This window comes from Penicillium concentricum, assembly GCF_028827145.1.
Source record: "Penicillium concentricum strain IBT 3081 chromosome Unknown utg000001l_segment0_segment0, whole genome shotgun sequence".
NCBI lineage: Eukaryota > Fungi > Ascomycota > Eurotiomycetes > Eurotiales > Aspergillaceae > Penicillium > Penicillium concentricum.
In genome coordinates, this window is record NW_026622754.1 from 6,761,017 (window position 1) to 6,781,272 (window position 20,256).

The window sequence follows — 20,256 nt, forward strand, 5'->3', positions numbered from 1 at the left end:
CGAATATCATATCAATATCGAATGTTTATGCCTTTTCTGGAACATGGTAGAATAGATCTCAACATCATTTATGCTATATACATTTACACTCATGTGGCATACCGTAATGATTCATTAAAAGAGATCTGTCATGGCTCCCTGTGATGCATCACTGACCAATCGTGCATACTTGGCCAACACACCGCGAGTGATTTGCGGTGAAGGAGGGGTCCACTGACGCCGTCTCTCCAGAAGTTCCTCATCCGACACATCCATTGAAAGCGAGTTAGTCTCGGCGTCAATAGTGATGACATCCCCATCGCGGACGAGCGCAATTGGACCACCCACGGCAGCCTCAGGCACAATGTGACCGACGATGAAACCGTGGCTGGCACCCGAATACCGTCCATCAGTAATGAGCGCCACGTTGGTCAACTTGGCTCCCATAAGCGCGGCACTGGCCTTCAGCTGTTCCGGCATTCCGGGCCCACCCTTGGGGCCCTCGTAACGCACGATGATCACGAGGTTCTCTCCGCGCGGGATGCGGCCTTCACTCAGGGCGTCGTTAAGTTGGTGTTCCTTATCGAAGACACGAGCCTTGCCGACGAATCGTAGCCCTTCCTTGCCGGTAATCTTGGCGACAGCACCGCCTGGTGCAAGGTTGCCACGTAGGATCTGCAGGTGGCCGCTAGCCTTGATTGGGTTGTCCAATGGGCGGATCAGATCCTGGCCCTCAGTTAGGGAGGGGAACGAGGAAACGTTCTCGGCCAGGGTCTTGCCCGTCACTGTGGGGATATCTCCATCGAGCAGACCGGCTGCGATCAGCAGCTTCTGGACAGATGGCACACCTCCAATCTCATACAGATCGGCCATATAGTACTTGCCACTGGGTGAGAGGTTGGCAATGAAGGGGATCTTGTTGCTGACCCGCTGGATGTCATCCAGCGTCAGGTCAACACCAGCCGTCCGAGCCATGGCTAGGAAGTGAAGTACACCGTTAGTGCTACCGCCCAGCGCCATAGTCATGACGAGAGCATTTTCAAAGGACCGCTTGGTCAATAGGTCCCGTGGACAAATGTTCTTCTCCAGGCAAACCTTGATAGCATCCGCAGCACGCACACACTCGCGCATCTTGGATGGCGATTCAGCAGGCGTGGACGATGAGCCGGGTAGTGACATACCCATCGACTCAATAGCAGTGGCCATGGTGTTGGCGGTAAACATACCACCGCAGGCGCCGGCGCCAGGGCAGGCATGCTTTTCCAAGTCATCCATGATCTCATCCTGAGTCTTGGTTTGGTCACCACCGTCGTCAGGCTGGCGCAGGGTACCGTAGGCGTAGGCACCCGCAGCCTCAAAGCAGGTTGAGACATTGATGGGCTTCCGCAAGTGCTCAGAGTAGCCGATTCCAATAGTTCCACCGTAGATCATAATTGAGGGGCGGTTATGGCGAGCCATGCCCATTACGACACCGGGCATGTTCTTGTCGCAGCCTGGAATAGCAATGCAGGCATCGTGGTATTGGGCACAGGTTACGGTCTCGACACTATCGGCAATGACTTCTCGGGTCTGAAGAGAAAATCTCATTCCTAGCGGGGGTTAGTTATCTCGATTCTAGCGGTGAGAATTGACGGTCAACCAACCTTCGCTGCCCATGGTGATTGCATCCGAAACACCAATCGTGTTGTACTGCCACCCAAGCATTCCCTGTTCCAAGACCGACTTCTTGACAGTCTTGGCCAAGTCCATCAAGTGCATGTTGCATGGATTCCCTTCCCACCATACTGAGGCGATACCGACATGTGGGCTCTTGGCCATCGCTTCCTTATCTGGGACGCCGGCGGCATAGAGCATAGCCTATAGCGGTCAGTAATGGATTCCATGATGTTCTCACTGCCAACTTACCCGTGCGCCAGGGAAATCATGGCCTCTGGTAATAGTGTGGGAGTGACGATTGAGTGCGGGTGAGCCATCTGGATGCTTCGCATCTGCGGGCAAAGAAGGGAAGTTGATATATTTGGCCTCGCTGAGAGTGCTAGACTCCATTGGCTTTAAGGGATCCATGACTGTGGAATTGAACAAAAACAAACAAAAAAAGAGGTTGCAAATGCAATTGACCGGAATTATAGCCTACACCACCTCGGGAGCTTCGCACCGATGTCCGACCCCCAGAACCCCATGTTCAGGATTGTCCAGTTAGATGCGGCTGATTTATGAGCAGATCGGAGTTCGGCCTAGTCTCCGGATCTACGTTGTTTAAGGTCGTATAGCATAAGTCTGTATATTAATAGTTCAAGCTGAATTGTAATGTTTAATAGGTATATTTACAATGTAGTCGTAGCAAGGGCCCCCAGAGCCCGCAAAACCCGACCGCATCCGTCCATAGCACCCACGTCATACATATGCTACCTATAAAAGTAAGATTCATGGAACTTCAGCTCTATTTCATTGATACATTCTGTATACCAAATTAGCCACATAATGGCCAGCGACCTGAGAATCGCCCAGGCAATTGGGACGCTTGGCTGTGCAATGGCAGCAAGTAAGTAGCACTACACAATAGATGACCAGACAACTCACAGTATACAAGGCGGCATTGCTACATTGTCAATAATGAGCATTCCCAATATCATCCTTCCAGCCCGCCGCCCACCCGGCGCGACACTGCCATTCCAGGATACCCCAGGAACCCCGACCACCCACTTGACACACCAGTGGCTTGATCTGTATGAGCGAGGCAGCAGGATTTTCCCCGGTATATCCGCAGCATCTTCTCTCGCAAACCTCTATGCGCTCTGGGCATTGCAAGACACTCCTACCCCTGCCCCGGGTTTCGTTGGATCTAGCTGGTCCACATGCTATCTGCTTGCTGTGGGAGTTACGATGAGCATTGTACCTTTTACATTGACAGCCATGAAGAAGACGAATGCCAAACTGAAGGCTCATGCAAAGCGCGATGATGCCGCCGGGGCTGAGGGTACTGAGGGCATGGTGGTTAGTCCGCAGGAGAAGGCGAAGCGGGCTAGGGATGATAGCGAGGTGGTTGAACTTTTGCAGCATTGGTCGAAGTTGAATTTGATCAGGGCTACACTTCCGCTTATTGGGGCTGGTATTGGGTTCTATGCTGCTGTTTCCAGCTGGGCAATTCCTTGAATGGGGATGTTAAAAGTTGTGGTTGAATATCTCCGCTGTTTGTTAAATCGGTCTCGTGTATGATTATGTGAAAGCAAACTCTAGTTCAAGAATGGGTATCGTCAAATTTCTATCGGGGTTGCAAGTTGTATATGTACTGCGGCTACCCAGGTAATTGTATAGTTATAAACAAGTGGGAGAAGAGAAGGCCAGTATGTGCCCCCAAGAGCATCCATAGTGTGAAACGTGTGCCTTGGGGTTACTGTCATGTTGAAGCAGGCTTTTGGTCCAAATCCTCGCTCGTATCTCTTGCGCCATTGTCCTCTGTAGATTCTTTCTCAATAGTGGACCATTGCTCTGAATGCTGCAGGGCTTCATCAGCGCTGATCTCCTGCAACGGACTGGACTTGTCCGATAAGCTTCCTTGGTGAAGGTCTGTCCCACGGGGTTCGCCATCTGGTTCCCCGTCAATGGCAAAGCCAACCATCTTCCCAGTGCCAGGCTGCGACCGTGCTTCTTCTAGAACATCGCCATTCCAAGGCTGGCATTTCTTAACAAGTTCACCACACCGGAGGCAAGACCACCCCTGGCCTTCTTCTGCTTCGACTTTCTGCACAATACAGACGAAGCAATAGATACAACCGCAAGGGACGGTCTCGTAGGGGTTTGTGATATCGGTTTGCGCCGATCCCACAATACCCCCTGACGCAGAGGCCGCCATGGCATCGGCTTCTGAAGTTGTGGTCGGGTTCTGATCGCGGTAGCAGATAGCACATGTTCGCTCTGGGAGGAAGGCCAGCTCTCCTTGTTTTTCGGAAATCTCGTCGTCATCCCCGCTTGATCGGACAGAATTGACCATCTTATGCCAGGCACGGGTGATCCATCGTCGCCAGCGACCAATTCCAACAAGAGGGAGGAGGAAAAGAAGGAATTCGGTGAACGCATGCCAAACTAGTTGACGATTTAGATATTCAAAGGATACTTCTCGGCTAGCCTGCGCAGATGGCGGAGTAAGCCGGATGCGAAGGATGCGATCGACCAGGGTACGGTATCGGCCATTCACCAGGAACACCAGGAAAGAGACGAAGGCGGCAATTGAGTGTGATGTCGAGATCATGTCAGTTAGTCGCGACAGCATTCGGATGTCCTGTGATGGCTTTATAGTGTCTGTTAGTAAATTGTTGCCAGCAGAAGAGAGGAATATGCCGGCAACTAACCTCATCATAGCCACCTTCTTGTCCGACCAGCCAGCTCTCCCACTTGTTCCAAGCATATCGCCCTCCAACCGTCAACAATCCATAAATACCCTTCTGCCATTTCGTCGGAGAAGAGTAAACAGGTCCTTTGCTTCGACTGTCGGTGTATTTGAGGCCCTGTAGTGCCGCACCGTACGATGCATTGTGATCCCATATTGATAGTTTAAAGAGTATAGCTCGTAACGCGAACAGAATCTCGTTTGACCAATCCTCGCGCATTTGAGGCTATTGTCATTGTCAGCCACCGGTTATCACAGCACCTCAGAGACTCATTCGCCAAGCATTCACACATACCCCGAAGTATTTGAGGGCATCCCCGACCTGGCCCTTCATCAGACCAAGCAGCTCCTCGTCCAGCAATTCAGCATCCACCTGTCCCACTCGAAATGCGGGTCGCGTACCATCCCGGCCCTTGACAGAATTCCATAACCGCCACCCCGAGCTGGGCAATCGATTCAATGGATATGGCAGACGCTGGACGGCGGCCGGACTGATCGGAGAGGCCCGTTGCTGTGCTGCATTGCGGGCGCGTGCTTCGGCCTCACGCTGGCGACGACGTTCAAGAACACGCTCTTGTGCAGCGGCGAAGTTTGTCGAACTCATCGCGAAATCATGACTTTGTAGAGGATAGGAGGAAGCGGTTTGGGGATTCGTGAGAACACGGGGAAATGGGTCCCGGAGCTGCTCATCGCGCTCGGTTCCCCAGACGGAAGAGCCGAGGTATCTCACGTGACTTCGTTTCCAATACTCTTTTGGAAATTGTGAGTAGTGAAGAAGGATATAAATTCTTAGGGATAAAAGCAGGATTCTAATATATAGCTGCTTACGGAGTAGATAGTATAACGTCGTATTGGAAAGCGTTGTCTGCTCGGCCTTCGGAGATACCCTCAACTAGCAGAATAAGACTTTCCTGATGCATATTAGTCCCACTGAATTTTATCAAGGCATCCATGACCAAAGCTTATCATTGAATCAGATGACTGGTAAATTGCTCAAAGAACTGGAGAGTTACACAGATATCTGGGCATTCAACATAAGCCATTTCAATTCATCCATGCAAGTCAGCTTGGTACCTGATTCGTACAATCCCAACTATATTGCCCAATCAAACCCATCAGAACTCATGTCGGAGCCTGTACTTGCATTTGAGAACAAGGAATAATGATTGGGTTTGAAATAGCGGCCAAATTGAAATGCTTCGCTGGCATCTTTTATAAATCAAACCATCACCCAGTGTTGAATCGGCCTTTTAGTTAAATCTGTTCTTTTGCTTGGTTCTTTATTGTCAAATTTGTCAAGCTGTTCAGTATGGCTTCTACGATGAATGAACCTATCGAGACTCGGCTGTTCATCAACGGTGAGGTATGGATCAACTACGTTTATTACCCCAGGATTATTACATATATACCAACAATGCTTCTTAATACTGACCTTTCTAGTTCCGAGAATCGTCTAGTAGTAAAACATTCGAGGTTGTATATCCGTATACCAAAGAGGTCGTTGCCCAAGGTGTGTCTCCTTCTCCGCAATGGCCGTCATCCTGCTAACACCTACTCTGTTACCAAAGTCCAAGAAGCAGACATACAAGACGTAGAGGATGCCGTTAGCGCTGCCAGCGTAGCTTTCCCCGCCTGGCGAGATATGGGCACCGAAAAGCGCGGCGCATACTTGAGCAAACTATCCCAGCTCATTTTGGAATCAAACAACGAGCTGGCAAAGCTCGAGACACTCTCCACCGGCCGACCGATCTCGCAATTCTTTGACGCTAGGTTTGCAGCCCAGTTCTTCGGATACTTCGCTGGTGGCGGTTGGAGTGCGCAGGGGACGGCCAGCCTCAACACGCCGGACCACCTAAATCTGACTGTCAAGCAACCATATGGCGTGGTAGCGCTTATCATCCCGTGGAACTTTCCGCTTGTCATGTTTGCCTCGAAGATGGCGTCCGCGCTGGCGGCAGGCAATACAGTTGTACTGAAGAGCAGTGAGAAGGCGCCGTTGACGGTTTGTGCAATGTCTTTGGTGTCTCACTCAACCATACGAACTGACACTCTGCATAGTCTCTGTATGTAGCCAAGCTGATTGAGAAAGCGGGCTTCCCACGTGGAGTGATCAACATCATCTCTGGCTTCGGAAACCCTACCGGGGCGGCACTGGCATCGCACATGACCGTTCGCTGTATCAGCTTCACCGGCTCCACGGCAACAGGTCAGAAGATCCAGGCGGCAGCTGCAAAGTCAAACATGAAGCACGTGCACATGGAGCTGGGCGGAAAGTCACCGGCGATTATCTTCGAAGACGCGGACCTGGAGACAGCCGTTGCGCAGACACAGTTCAGCATCCAGTTTAATAGTGGACAAGTGTGCTCAGCAAACTCACGGATCTATGTGCACGAGTCTGTGGCTGAACAATTCACTAAGTTATTCCGTGAGAAGTTTGCTGCTGTCCAAATGGGTGATCCACTCGATCTGGCTACCACACATGGTCCGCAGATTGATCTGCTACAGTATAACCGGATCAAGGAATACCTTGATATTGGGGAGAAAGATGGGACACTCAGTCTGGGCGGTGATGCAAATGACGGGTTCTTTGTGCGACCGACTATCTTTGAGGGTGTTGCTGAAGACTCGCGGCTGATGCGAGAGGAGATCTTTGGCCCGGTTGTCGCGATCAATACTTTTTCCACCGAGACTGAGGCGATTGAGAAGGCGAATAATTCGGAGTTTGGCCTTTACGCTGCTGTCTTTACCAAGGATATTGACCGCGCCGTTCGTTTGGCTAAGGCTTTGGATGCGGGCACTGTTGGGGTGAACTGCACTAGCCCGACGAGTGCCCTGGATACTGCGTTTGGTGGCCTTAAGATGAGTGGAAATGGCCGGGAGGGACTTCTGTATAGTCTTGACAGTTTTCTTGAGACTAAGAGTATCTTGATCAAGACAGCAAGTCTGTGATAGATACCTGGTTTGACCGAAGGCATGGTTGACAATGGATGCGTGATATTGGGTATCAATAGGATAAAATTTATATCATCCCAGGTTATACATGGAAAGGTCATATTCCCAAATTGAGCCTTTTCCCTCTTTCTGCCGTCTACCTACCTATAAACCTGGAAAGGATGGGAAAATATCTGAAAACATCACTAAGATGGCCATCAAAAAGACATCACAAGGCTGCATAGGCGGCCAACCATTCTAGAAAAGTCTCTTTGCACAAACTATGCTTTTTTTACCGCGCTTTATCCCTCATCAATATGGAACTTCAATCCCACTACATATATATGTATTTTGTTGTCTCTCTTTTACATATCTTACTTTTTATTTCTATATGAAATCTCGCTATCGCTATTCTACCTCGCCGTATACTCTTACTTTCGTCATATATTTTTTAGCATTTAACGTTGTATAGTGCTCTATCGCTAGTATGTTATCAGGATTAGGTGAACTTGAAGATACCATTCTCCGAGGCCTCTCCAGATGAGATCGTCGGTCTTTGATGGCAGTTCTCCTGTCATGCATTCCGAACCTTTTGACTCTCTATGCACATGTGCCTCAATATGATCCTGTTATGGCTACTTTTCTGATAAGAACACTTGAATTGCAGGCCTCTGGGAAGTCATCTTATCCTCTGAATAAGCCCAAGGGGCTAGTTTGGAAGTTCCTGTGGTAGTTAATAACAACGATTACCCGGATCATGAAGTGGAATCATTCTCAGATCGAGATTATAAAAAATATTACATCGGATCCCAGTCTTAGCTACTGTTGGCCAGTCTTCTACCTGCCAAGTCTGCAGAATTCGTCGTTATTTGGTATCGATCCGAAAGAAATAGCCAAGTTCCTACGTCGCTCTGCTGCTGTTTCTCATGTGGAAACTCTCCATGTGGTTGGATGTTCTGGCTCGGTATTTACCCTCCCAAATGTTCAAGCTTTTTTTATTCGCATAGAAAGATTGAAAAGTCTCTCACCTTATCTCGACAATGATGACTACCTCTCGGGGATTTCGAACACCGAGATCTGGGCCTGCCTGCAGAAACGCAAAGACAGTCTTGAGATCATCGATATCTTTCGGATGGATAGAAACTGTGGTAGTGATCCTGGCTATTTTGGTCTTCTTCGTGAATTCACGAAGCTTAGGCATCTGTCTGTCTAATTTGACATCCTCCTGGGCAGTTGCTGCGACTCCCTTGTGCCTTTTTCCTTGCAAGACACGCTGCCATCAACAATACAAGCTCTCAAGATGTATGACAGCGGGCTCCCCGATCTCAGAACTTTCTAAATTCTCAAGAACTTCTACTCCGTTGAGCTGAAGATGCAGAAAATGCCAACAACACAGAGGAATGAATGGGGGATAGCAAACATCAATACGACGGTCACATCGACCATTAGATATGTTATGGTTTATCCTGAGTGTTTTATTTTTTTCCGTAGTCTTTTAATGGAAATAACAATGTCAGAATGAAAACGCATTTGAGTTCATAGCTAAAGATTAAGATATTGGCCTCCAGATAGAGATTGCTTTTTCAGTTTCACATCTCCGAAATTTGGAGAAAACATTCCTTCCCAGTCAATCAGGACCGCATCTGCAAGCTACCGAATAATAAAGAACCACCGGACCATAGCCACACTCAGCTGAACAGTAAGAATGATTGAAGAGTAGCTTAATCAGAAGGTGTAGACAGCGATGGCCAATAGGGCTCCGATCACGACAGTAGAGATGGGAGCCTTGGCAGAAACGCCAGTGCCATTGTGACTGGAGTCCTCCGCTGTAGAGTTGGACTTGGTCTTCGAGTCGGTCTCGTTTGCCCGCTTGGCGGTGACCTTGTCGTTGTAGTGAGCCTTGGCGTTCCAGGGGTATGGCTTGGTGTCATACGACGGTTCCAGGTGTCCGTAGGTCTTCTTGACGATATCCAGGATACCGTGACCGGCGGAGCACTTCTCATTGCTATCGGTGATAGGAACCGGCCACTCGGCCTCAAACTTGGAGGTATTACCAGTGGACGTGTCCCCAATTGACAAGGGACCAGGGTAGGTCTGGTTAAGGGTGAGGTGGGTGGTGTCGACCTCGTAGTTGACGTAACCAGTCTTGTTGGCGACAATCTCAAAGAGGTTGGCACCGCAATCCCAGCGACCGAGGGAAGGAAGACCCCAGTTGGCGGAGACACTGGCAATGCTAGAGTAGTGAGTGTAGAAGGTATCGTCCTTGGTACCCTTGAGGTGTTCAGGAACAGCACCACCAACGAGAACGCTGAAGACACGGTTGTCACCCGAGTAGGTGTCATCTTCATCAAAGGTCAGAAGGAGGAGGGTGTTGTTGTAGAAGTACTCGTTCTCGAGCAATTTGGCCACCCAAGGACGCTCCCACTTGGCAGCAAAAGTGATGCTGGTGTCATGAGCATCGTTGGTCATGTTAGGAGTGATAAACGCCCACTGAGGAAGCTTCTTGTCCCGGAGATCATTTTCGAAATCATCAAAGCTCTTGATAGAACGCAAGCGAGTGTCGTTGGCTGCAACAGAGTCGTAAAGCACCATCGGGTTGTGCTTCCGAACGTAATCAGGCTTGTAAGTTTCCTGGTTGGAATAGTTGTAGCCCTGGAAACCGGCATAGGGAATGTGCTCCTGGTATTCAGCCCACGAGATGTGCTTGGTGTCAAGCACATCAGCAATGGAGGAAACATTCTCAGGGGCCTGCTTGAAGTCGTCGTTATCCATTCCAAACGTGTCACCGCCAGCGGCAGCGCAGTAGTTGGGCTCGGAAGGATGGGTGACAGCATAGTAGTTGGTCCTAAAGAGCATCAGAATGGGTCATCTCAGTCATAGGCAAAGTCACTGGAAACGTACAGCAGAATACCCTGAGAAGCAAGCCACTGCATGTTGGTATCCGCGGCGGCTTTGTCATAGTCCTATGAGCTTGTCAGTCATGTCTCAGGTACTCTATGAATTGGAGATGTTTTGGGGGTTTGTCACGTACGATGTTCTCCAACCAGACTTGATAGAAACGATCAAAAGCCAAGCCCTTGACATTGGAGACAGTGACTTCCGGCTTGGTAGTTGCGGCAGCCGCATGAATCTCCGCCAGAGAGGGCTCAGTGGTAGTAGCTGTCTTAGCGACTGCCAGAGCAGCCACTCCCATCAGAACCGCGAGAACGGCCTTCATCTTGACGGATCAGGAGATCAAAGATTGATGTAGCTGATAAACCGAGGCAAACTGAGGATGATGGTAAGAAAGAAGAAAGAAGAGAAGGAAGAAGAAAGGATCGTCGAGAGATTTATGGAAAGGGTGTCACTACACGTGCATCTTACATCCACTCGGAGATAAAACGAGATATACCTGACCGGTACGTAAGTTACTGTGCTCTTACCAGGGTTGTTCAAGTCTCATGTAGGTACTATGTCCCTGATGTTGAGTTGATGTTTAGAATGTTGTTTGTACGACGTTGGCACATGTCGCAATGGAGCGCTCTGATTGGCCGGTACCGACAAAGGTACTAAATGAGGGTTCACGCCAAGACCAAAACGAATGCTTAGCTGATTCCATGGCCCTTCACCAAGCTTGGACAGTAAAAAGCCCTAGAGTACATAGTCCTTCAAATAATATCTATATAGACCCCGTGAACATATAGAATAGTAAATATGAAGAAGTGAAGTCTACCCGATTAACTTTTTGCAATTTCCGTTAACAAGATCCAATTGAAGTGGAGACTTATCGGACGCTAGCCCATGTGGTTTTCTGGAGAAAACCTTGGAAGCTGACTCGGATGCTTAGCCCGACGCTTAGCAAGTGGGGAACGCGTGCCCAGGCAAATCAATATGCTTGGCCTAGGGGCGTGCTGAGCTTCACCCAATGATCAAAAGGTCATTGACAATAGGTGAGTGGAAGAAACCACACATATGTAGGGATTTTATGTAGGTATACCATAAGAGTACCCGTGGAGATGCATATTATACAGGGGTGATATATTGTGTATCATATGATCACCTCAGGACTGCCTATTAGGGCAGTTTCTCACCTGAGTAGTTGTCGGGGGATATCAGTAAAACCAGCAGTCATTTCGAGAAGGGCCGGAGAATAAGAATTTCCGAGCAAATAATTGGAATGAAAAATCTCTGTGAATTTGATAAAGGAATAATATAGGGCCGTGCTATCTATCTAGATGAGGTTACACCCCCTGTGCGGGGGTTTCAAAATGTATCCATTGTACTAGTCAGGAAGGTGACATTGGCGAGGCTCATTACTATGCTTATCCAGGGCTGCCTGAATCGGGTATATATTTTTTTGAATATTAAATGAGAATTCTATTATACAGGTCATCAGGTATCATTTGTATATATTGTCTGTAGGGAAATCCTGCGACGCTTCATATCCTGGTCTAGAATCTCCTACCATAGTTCTCGGTTTAGATCTTGTCTTCTGGGCCGCCAATGCCCTCGAACTGACCTGCCCTGGCGAGTCTGGAAGGGAAAGAAAGTTAACAATGTGAACAGTTGACATCTCACAGAGCAGTGTATGGCTTACCTGTTGCGGTCATCACGAGTGCCACCCTCATCCTCGGGGATTATAAGGCGGTCGCTGCCAGAGGCGGCTGAGCCAGGGCCATACTTCACACCTGTGGGCTGAGAGAATCGTTGGTTGACCATCTCGTCAACACCAGACTCGACAGCTTGAATGGCTGTTAGTCTAAATAGTTTCGGTTAAGACCGGCTTCTCCACGTACTTGAGTCACTCTTCTTGCCGAGACCCTGTTTGGCCTGGTAGGAGTTGAGGTCCCTCTCCGCGTTGAGGGCCACCCGGTTCAATTCTTCGGTGCGAGGCATGTTATGTTCTTGGTGTTGTAGTATATGTAGGTAGCCTGATGGAAGTTTGAGGCAAAGTTGAGCCTTGAGATTGCTATCTACTGAGCTGAATTGCGCTTTATATACATTGCTCTGGATCCTCTCCACATCCACATCATACCTACTTCACTTCATGTGGAAAATTGTAGTTGCATCATGATACATCATAGGTATGTCACGAGGAAGATGGAAGGTGTTGTATGTTGCAAGTAAACGGAATATTTTTGCTCGAAAACCTCAAAGGTGTCAATTGTAGTTCGATAATGTTCCAACATTTTAAGCTTCCAACCTTGGAAGCTGGTTGAGGCTGACTTCACCGTCTCCACTGCCCAGGAGAAACATTGGGAGCCCTAGCAACAGGTCTGAATTGGGACTGAATTTAGGGTCCAGCCCTAGGGTTTGGCGGGACCGGAGTATTAATTTTCCGGAGGCGGGGAGTTTATGCTGGAGAGGGACCTCGGGAGCTCCGACGAGACATGTTAGTTCTTTGATCAATCAGCATCTTGGAATTCGCGTAGAGTTCCTTTTCATGAATGTCTAGTGACTCAGGGCACATCAGTCAAACTCTGATCTGGTGCTTGTATTAGCAGAACTAGGCTTTACAGGTCTTTTTTCACGCGTCGATCGATCAACTCCGCTATTCGCCATGGCCTTTGCCATCGAAGCACAGGGCGAGACCAACCCACTTAGCCCGCAGAATGTGCTCAACACCCTAGTCCTTGCAGCAAGCTCGTCTCAGCAGCAAGTTCGAACGGGCACTGAACAGCTCCAGAACTGGGAGAAACAGGGCATGTACTACTCTTTTCTACAGGTATCAATTAACAGTCTTGGTTGTTGTTGTCGTTTCACCTAATAACACATTCTACAATATACAGGAAGTCTTCCTTGATCACTCCGTACCGAATGAAGTTCGCTATCTCGCCATCATCCAACTGAAGAATGGCATCGATAAATACTGGCGCAAGACAGCACCAAAGTATGTTATCGGAATATAGCTAGGATGAGGGCATACTAACACTGATAAAAGTGCGATCAAACCGGAAGAAAAGGAACATATCAAGACCCGAGCTCTTGAGGCAGGAATCGTTGAGCCTGCGCCGCTGTTGGCTCTCCATAACTCGTTGATGATTGCCAAGATCATGCGATTTGAGTTTCCTCATGACTGGTATGATAAGTTGCAGCTGTGTGTCTTCTTATTCTAATTTCGATCAGGCCCGATGCTATTTCGTACATCATTTCCTCACTCCGAACCTCCGTCCAGCCTGGAGCAAATCCACTCCAACTTCCCCGAACTCTCCTCATATTGCTACAAATAATCAAGGAATTATCCACCGCACGAATTCAACGAACGCGACACAATCTTCAGTCCGCATCGCCCGAGATATTCCAGTTACTGGGAGGCATCTATGTCGATAAAGTTAATCAATGGGTCGCGATACTGGAGCAGGGTGGTGCGGGCGAGGGGGAGTTGCTGGAGACGCTCGAATTGAGCCTGGTAGCTCTCAAGGTCCTCAGGCGCCTGATCATTGCTGGCTTTGAACACCCGAGTCGCAGCCAAGAAGTACAGGGCTTCTGGGTGCTGACGCATTCGCACTTCGGCAAATTCCATTCTCTCGTGGACGGGTCTACCAATCTACCTGAGCCAATTCATCGGGCTATCGAGAAACATTTGCTGCAGATGTCGAAGTTGCATGTTGAAATGGCCAAAACACATGCCGCATCTTTCGCGTTGCTCCCAGATAGTATCTCGCTTGTCAAGTCATATTGGTCATTAGTCGTCACACTCGGAGAGAAGTATGACAGCCTTGGTGCTGGGGGCGAAGATGAAGGGAAATCCTTGACCGAGAAGACCGGCCTCCGGGCTCTGCTCCTGATTCGTGCGTGCGCAAAGATGACGTTCAACCCTGCTCAGAGTTTCAAATATCAGACACCGGAAGACAAAGAGGAGCGGAAACAATCTGTTCAGCTTGTCAAAACACAATTGTTTACAGAAGAATTTGTGATCAATGTCATGGAGCTACTAGTCACGCAATTCTTCAGGTTCCGCAAGATCGATTTCCAAGATTGGGAAGAAGAACCAGAGGACTGGGAGAAGCGAGAGGAAGAAAACTCCGACGCTTGGGAGTTCTCAATCCGTTCATGCTCGGAAAAACTTTTCCTTGATCTTGTGATTCACTTCAAGGATTTACTGATCCCACGCTTGCTGACCGTATTCTATACTTTCGCAAGTAAGTTATCGATGAGCTATATGAAGTGTGCACGACTCTAATATTTATATTACAGGCACCGACAACCACAATGTTCTGTTGAAAGACTCGCTGTATTCTGCCATCGGCTTGGCTGCGGCCAGTCTTGAACAGCACCTGGACTTCAACGCATTCTTGGAGCATACCTTGGTTGCCGAGGTCCAGTCCCAGGAACCAGAGTACAAGCTTCTGAGGAGAAGAATCGCGCTCGTGCTTGGCCAATGGGTCCCGGTTAAGGGAAGTGAATTGAACATGAATGCAATTTACCAGATCTTCCAGCATTTGCTCGGCAAGCATGATCCTTTGAACGACATGGTCGTCCGCATCACCGCCGGTCGACAACTCCGGAGTGTACTGGATTCATACGAATTTTCGCCTGAAGCATTCATGTCATTTGCGCCTACTATCTTGGAGAGTCTCATGTCTCTCGTTCAAGAAGTAGAATCATCTGATACAAAGATGGGGCTTTTGGAGACGGTTCGCATGGTGGTGGTCAAGATGGAAGATCATGTAAGTTGTTTTCTCCTTTTCGTTGCTGGCTGCATACTCATCATATTAGATCACCCCCTTCTCGGACCGAATCATCTCTTTACTCCCACCGTTGTGGGAAAGCTCTGGCGAAGAACACTTGATGAAACAAGCCATCTTGACTTTGCTGTCATCTCTGATCCAGTCGCTGGCACAGGAGTCTGTGAGGTATCACTCTCTTATTCTTCCATTGATCCAAAGCTCCGTAGAACCCGGCTCGGTAAGCCCCCTATGAATCATGCTACACATATCAACTTAGCCTAACCTTTTGCCAAGGAAACCATTGTCTACCTTCTAGATGAGGCATTGGATCTCTGGCACGCCATAATTCAAGCTACGCCATCTCCTGCCTCGCCGGAGATCATATCGCTCCTCCCATCGTTGTTCCCCATTCTCGAAGCAGCAACCGATAGCACCCCGCAGGCGATTCATATTCTTGAATCTTATGTGTTCCTTGCGCCGCAGGAAATTCTCAGTGACCGTTTCCGCTTCCAAATCATGGTGATCCTTGAATCACTGCTCAAATCTACAACCAAGCAACGTCTCGGTGTGATACCTCGTCTTGTTGATTTAATCCTTCGCGGTGCCGAGACTGTCGACGGCGGAAGCGAAGCAACCTATGGCGTCATTTCGCAATCCCTTCTAGACAGCTCCCTCCTTGCATCACTGCTAGAAGGCCTTTACTCTGCCTACGAAGTGAGTCAGTCGTCTGGACCAAACAGAAAGTCCTCGCCCGTGGTCGGTGTTGTCGAGAGCGATTACTACTCTGCGCTAGCTCGCCTTGCGCTGGCCAGCCCGACCATTTTAGCCTCATCAGTCGCCGCCGCGACAAACTCATCCGAAGAACAAGCTCTGACCTGGATCATGACCGAATGGTTTTCGCACTACGACAACATTGGCAGCATTAACCAAAAGAAACTCCATGTACTTGCCCTCACCCAACTCTTGGCCCTACAAGGAGCGCCACTCGATCCGTCTCTCCCCCTCCACCCCCTGCCTACATCCTCTCCCACCTACAATCATACCTTAGTGTATGGACAGATCTCATCACCGAGTTGGCAGACGGTGGTACTGACCCCAATGCCGATTATTTGGTCTGCTGGAATGCACCAGCCGGGTCAGAAACCGCGATGCCAGAAAACACCCAAGAGGTCGAATCGCCTGAGATCATTCGTCGCCGTGACTGGCAGTCTGGGGATGCAATTCATCGCTTCATGATCCGAGACTTTGTGCGCCATCGTCTGCAAGAGGTCATTGCTGGCTGTGGTGGGGCACAGCGGTTCCAGGATGAGTGGCTTGTCAACGTCGATACCGAAGTCGTTGCGGCGTTTGGGGCACTTGGTTTGCTTTGAGTCAAAGAAGAAGACATTTCTCGCTTTGATATCAGCATAAGCATACATTTCACTCGCATTATCACCATTCTGTTGTACATGCTTATTACACCCCATATTGTTCCATTTGCACCTATACGTACCGGATATTCCCTGGCGGGTGGGGCTTTCCTATTTGAGCTGCCGCCGCTTTTATGAGGGTGCTCAGGCTCAGGCTCACTGAGTAGATGTCAGCACGGGCTCAGATCAGTGATCATGCTCAGATCAGTCACGTGCAGGATGACTGATGCTCAGTGAGTGCTCAGTGAGTGCTCAGTGAGTGCTCATTGGATGCTCTCTGATTACTCAGTGATGCACTCAGCCCACCTCAGACTATACCCAGAAGGGATTAGCCCCCACAGGGTCGTTTATACTGTGATAGTTAGTTCGTTGATAGCATTGCTGCTGCCCTCATTTTCCGGCGCACTACACCTCATCAAGAAAACACATTATGACGAAGGGGCGCAGGAAAGAGCGGAGAACTCCATCCGTTTCATGATGTCTTTCTTCTGTCTTCTAATTCATTCAGAGCGGCTCGAGCTCAAAGTCCCAAATATAAAGACAGACCGTGTGCCAGCTTTAGCATGTAATAATCAACACGCCTTCTATTTAAGCACTTTTTATTTGGTACATGATCTAATATCGCATTCTTTTACTTTGAATACATTCCCTACCTCCAGGTCGCACCGCACTTGATTATGGGCAGAAAAGAATTTTTTGCCAAGCGCGATGGAATCGCCAAGGAGAGGCGCCGTCTACAGCGAGAAAAGAATGGTTATACTCCTGGGGTCCATAGAGAGGAGGACTTAATTCGGGAGAAAGATAAAAGGCTCCCCAAGACCAACAAATTACATCAAGAAACTATGAACCTCTGGCTCGAGTGAGTTAAGCCGCATCTGAAGTGGCAATCCCTTTCCTATTATAAATTCAGCTGACCTTCCTTTAGTTTCACTGCAGACCCGGAGAATGGGTTTGAAAATTACCAAACCTCCCTTGGTTCTCCGGCTCCAACTCATGAGATGATCAAGGCGTACATTCGCTGGTACACAAGTTCTACTCAAGGGCGACTGAACGATGATGGGCTACCTACGGTAAGAACCGTGAGTGCGCATGCCGAACAATTCTTTGGTGGATTTGAACAATTCACAAAAAGTAAAATCATCCCAGATGATCGAAAGGAAATAAAAATGGTTGGTTTATTCGCAACTTCCCCTCTGAGACCATCATAAACTAACCTCGATGCAGTGGATCAAAAAAACCTTGACGGCAGATGGCGTCGTTGTAGACCAAAAGAAAGAGAAACTTAACTTCACAAGGCATGATTTTTTGAGAGTAGTCTCGTCTTTGTGGCAGACTGATCACCAAACTTTCATTCCGGGACTGCTCAAAGTCGTTATCTTGTTTGCTCTCCAGCTGTTCCTCTTCACTGGAGCAAGAGTCGGAGCTTTTGTACCCTCTAGTGAGGACAAACACGAAAGAGGTCTTCGATACAGAGTAAGCTTCTTTACCCCAGCGATATTATATAACACTAACCTCTATTCTAGCATATCAAATTGGTACTATTTCCTTCATCCACAGCTCGTTGGGCGGTGGGTTGGAAGGTGGATCAGAAGTGGCTCAAAAATCATCGATGTGAAAAATACACAGTGTGAGTCAGAAGGACCTAGTGGTATAATTGTCGAATATACTGGGGCTTCATTAACTGGTGCTTCTAGATTCGGAATCGGTATCCGGGATAGCAACAGGCCGCAATTTGCGTCGGGCTACCTTCTTTTCTCCCTTGCATTAGCACACGGTGCTATTTATGGGGTGGATACCGTGGATGATCTAGCGCAGTTTGATCTTTCAAATGGCGAGATTCATTTGCGATGGAAGGAAGAGTACTTGGATAAACCAGTTCTCAGGCATGCCACGGCGGACGGGCCTCAGGAGACACCTTTGACGAAACAAAAATTTTGTTCTTGCCTGCGTCAGATTTTTAATGCTGCAGGGTACTTTGGTGAACTGGCAACTATCCATTGTATACGACGAGGCCTTGGGAAAAAAATCGAAAGTAAGCCCCTTACACCACACAAAACAATCAATAGACACTCGAGAGAGATCTTCATACTAAGATTTCTACAGAGAGAAATGGCTCTGCACCTGTCAGTCAGATTATGGCGCATCGGGGCCCAGGCACCTTTCCGGAGCATTATCAAGCCCACTGTTCCTCCATAGATACAGTGGGAGCCGTTCTAGATGAGGAAGACCAATCCGATCATATCGAGTACTTTCAAGGTTATGTTCAATATTACGAACGTGGCTTGCCAGGCGAGTTGCCAGCAGAGATCAAAGGGAGTATTTTGGAAAAACCAGATATGGTGGAAATGAGAGCCCAGATCGAATCATTCTCGCAGAACCACGACGAGGATTCCCTCAAGAACATGAATTTGGAATACAGGAAGGCGCTCGTTCGGCATCGTCTGTTCGAACTCAAGCAATATCAAAATCGGTGGGTACAGGAGAAAAGAGACCAGAAAATTATCAATCGAGGAAAAGAAGAGCCGACTCATTTGGAAAATGACATTCGCACACGCGCTCAAATGTTGATTATGCCCGAGGTTGCGCGAATCGCAACAGCCATGTCCTGCACCAAGGAGCTTTCTTTTGACGAAAAACTTCTTCTTGTCCAAGATCTACAGACGCAGTGTGCCCGTGATTTTGATGTGGTATACCTCCCAAATCAAAGTCCGGTTCATGGGCTTTGTCCTGCAAAAGGGTGCCATATCAACATTGCAAGGTGAGTGCCCTGGCTGAATAATGACATGGCCAATACTAACTCCGCTAGTCTGAGGAAGTGTGATAGAAGTGCCCATATTCACGGATGTGTTCGGCGTGAGAAAGCTTCTGACCTTCAAGTATTAGAATCAGAGATGCGGTTTTGCTATGAATGTATGGAATGGTTTTTGTCGAGTCAATGGCGGAAGCATTGCGATTCCCATCTCCAGTCATGGCAAATCCAGCACTGCGAAGTAATCATCCATCGCCATACCGTCATTCGCCCGGGCTATTGCCCCTTTTGCTTGTGGGACCCGAACCTGAATCTCTCCGCAGAAACCCGTTTGCGATCCTGGCTGCGAAGTGACAACCTGAGGGAACACATTGAAGGGCAGCACATGGCTGAGATTCAGCACTTCAAGAAAAAGCCGATATGCGGATGCTCTCAAATCTTTAAAAATGAGCGTGACCTTCGAAATCACCTACACGATGCGCATGGGCTAAAGGAAACCATATGGCAAGATCCAAAGCTACCCAACAAAAGGAAGCGCACTTGCAAGGTGGAATCACAATGCTCTTCAACAGAACCAGGAGAGGAGCATCCCAAGAAGATCAGATTTCATCATTACACACCTCCGTGCCATGAGCGTGAGCACGTGTCAGAAGAATCATTTGTCCCCGTCCCGGTCTTGCTTCCGTTTGTCGAAGACAATCTGGAACAATACTCGGGGCCAAGTATATGTGACAAATATAGCACGAGGAGCAGAAGCAACTCAGTGGAACTATGCTTCTTGGAGGCAAGTCCCACACCCAGCTCGGGGCCAACAACTCCAGGTCTTGAGGCCATTGATCCTCGAATCCTCGAACCTCCCGAATTCAACACCGACAATGCACGCCAATCTTGTGACCCAGTTGTCATCCAGCCAAATTCACTCATTTTCCCACCAGAAGAGGATGAGGCCACCGAAATGTCCGTCATAGGCATAAAACAGCCGCAACCTCCCGCTCTAAGCTTTGCCAGTCAGCCTTCTGGATACTGTGCTGTCACTGAAGCTAATGAGAGGAAAGGACTGCAATGTCTCACCTCTTTGTCGACCTGTGACCAAGCCGTTACTGCGGAATTTGAGTGGGAGAGTTATCCAAGTTATCCACTTACACGGGGAGA

The 20,256-nt window shown here is 48.7% G+C and overlaps 7 protein-coding genes across 7 annotated transcripts; 3 read left to right on the plus strand and 4 right to left on the minus strand.

The window, feature by feature from the left end:
- Positions 1 to 114: 114 nt before the first annotated feature.
- Positions 115 to 2,043, minus strand: ilv3B (putative mitochondrial dihydroxy acid dehydratase; the record flags this gene model as incomplete). Its single annotated transcript, XM_056720334.1, has 3 exons — positions 115 to 1,568; positions 1,623 to 1,836; positions 1,885 to 2,043. 3 exons carry the CDS (start codon positions 2,041 to 2,043, stop codon positions 115 to 117), a joined length of 1,827 nt encoding a protein of 608 aa, XP_056584469.1.
- A 417-nt stretch (positions 2,044 to 2,460) lies between these two features.
- N7517_002605 (anthrone oxygenase family protein) lies at positions 2,461 to 3,132 on the plus strand (the record flags this gene model as incomplete). The annotated part of the gene is made up of 2 exons (XM_056720335.1): positions 2,461 to 2,521; positions 2,570 to 3,132. 2 exons carry the CDS (start codon positions 2,461 to 2,463, stop codon positions 3,130 to 3,132), a joined length of 624 nt encoding a protein of 207 aa, XP_056584470.1.
- Positions 3,133 to 3,376: 244 nt separating this feature from the next.
- Positions 3,377 to 4,970, minus strand: N7517_002606 (pex2/pex10/pex12 family protein; the record flags this gene model as incomplete). Its single annotated transcript, XM_056720336.1, has 3 exons — positions 3,377 to 4,267; positions 4,329 to 4,592; positions 4,662 to 4,970. 3 exons carry the CDS (start codon positions 4,968 to 4,970, stop codon positions 3,377 to 3,379), a joined length of 1,464 nt encoding a protein of 487 aa, XP_056584471.1.
- A 705-nt stretch (positions 4,971 to 5,675) lies between these two features.
- Positions 5,676 to 7,315, plus strand: N7517_002607 (aldehyde dehydrogenase family protein; the record flags this gene model as incomplete). The annotated part of the gene is made up of 4 exons (XM_056720337.1): positions 5,676 to 5,729; positions 5,807 to 5,876; positions 5,935 to 6,368; positions 6,425 to 7,315. The coding sequence occupies 4 exons, from the start codon at positions 5,676 to 5,678 to the stop codon at positions 7,313 to 7,315; spliced, it is 1,449 nt and encodes a 482-aa protein (XP_056584472.1).
- Positions 7,316 to 9,022: 1,707 nt separating this feature from the next.
- On the minus strand, positions 9,023 to 10,514 carry N7517_002608 (acid phosphatase PHOa; the record flags this gene model as incomplete). The annotated part of the gene is made up of 3 exons (XM_056720338.1): positions 9,023 to 10,142; positions 10,199 to 10,260; positions 10,329 to 10,514. 3 exons carry the CDS (start codon positions 10,512 to 10,514, stop codon positions 9,023 to 9,025), a joined length of 1,368 nt encoding a protein of 455 aa, XP_056584473.1.
- A 1,240-nt stretch (positions 10,515 to 11,754) lies between these two features.
- N7517_002609 (uncharacterized protein) lies at positions 11,755 to 12,172 on the minus strand (the record flags this gene model as incomplete). The annotated part of the gene is made up of 3 exons (XM_056720339.1): positions 11,755 to 11,809; positions 11,874 to 12,018; positions 12,073 to 12,172. 3 exons carry the CDS (start codon positions 12,170 to 12,172, stop codon positions 11,755 to 11,757), a joined length of 300 nt encoding a protein of 99 aa, XP_056584474.1.
- Positions 12,173 to 12,836: 664 nt separating this feature from the next.
- N7517_002610 (putative importin 11) lies at positions 12,837 to 16,316 on the plus strand (the record flags this gene model as incomplete). Its single annotated transcript, XM_056720340.1, has 8 exons — positions 12,837 to 13,001; positions 13,066 to 13,166; positions 13,218 to 13,355; positions 13,403 to 14,418; positions 14,474 to 14,946; positions 14,996 to 15,184; positions 15,241 to 15,938; positions 15,995 to 16,316. 8 exons carry the CDS (start codon positions 12,837 to 12,839, stop codon positions 16,314 to 16,316), a joined length of 3,102 nt encoding a protein of 1,033 aa, XP_056584475.1.
- Between the last annotated feature and the right edge of the window lie 3,940 nt (positions 16,317 to 20,256).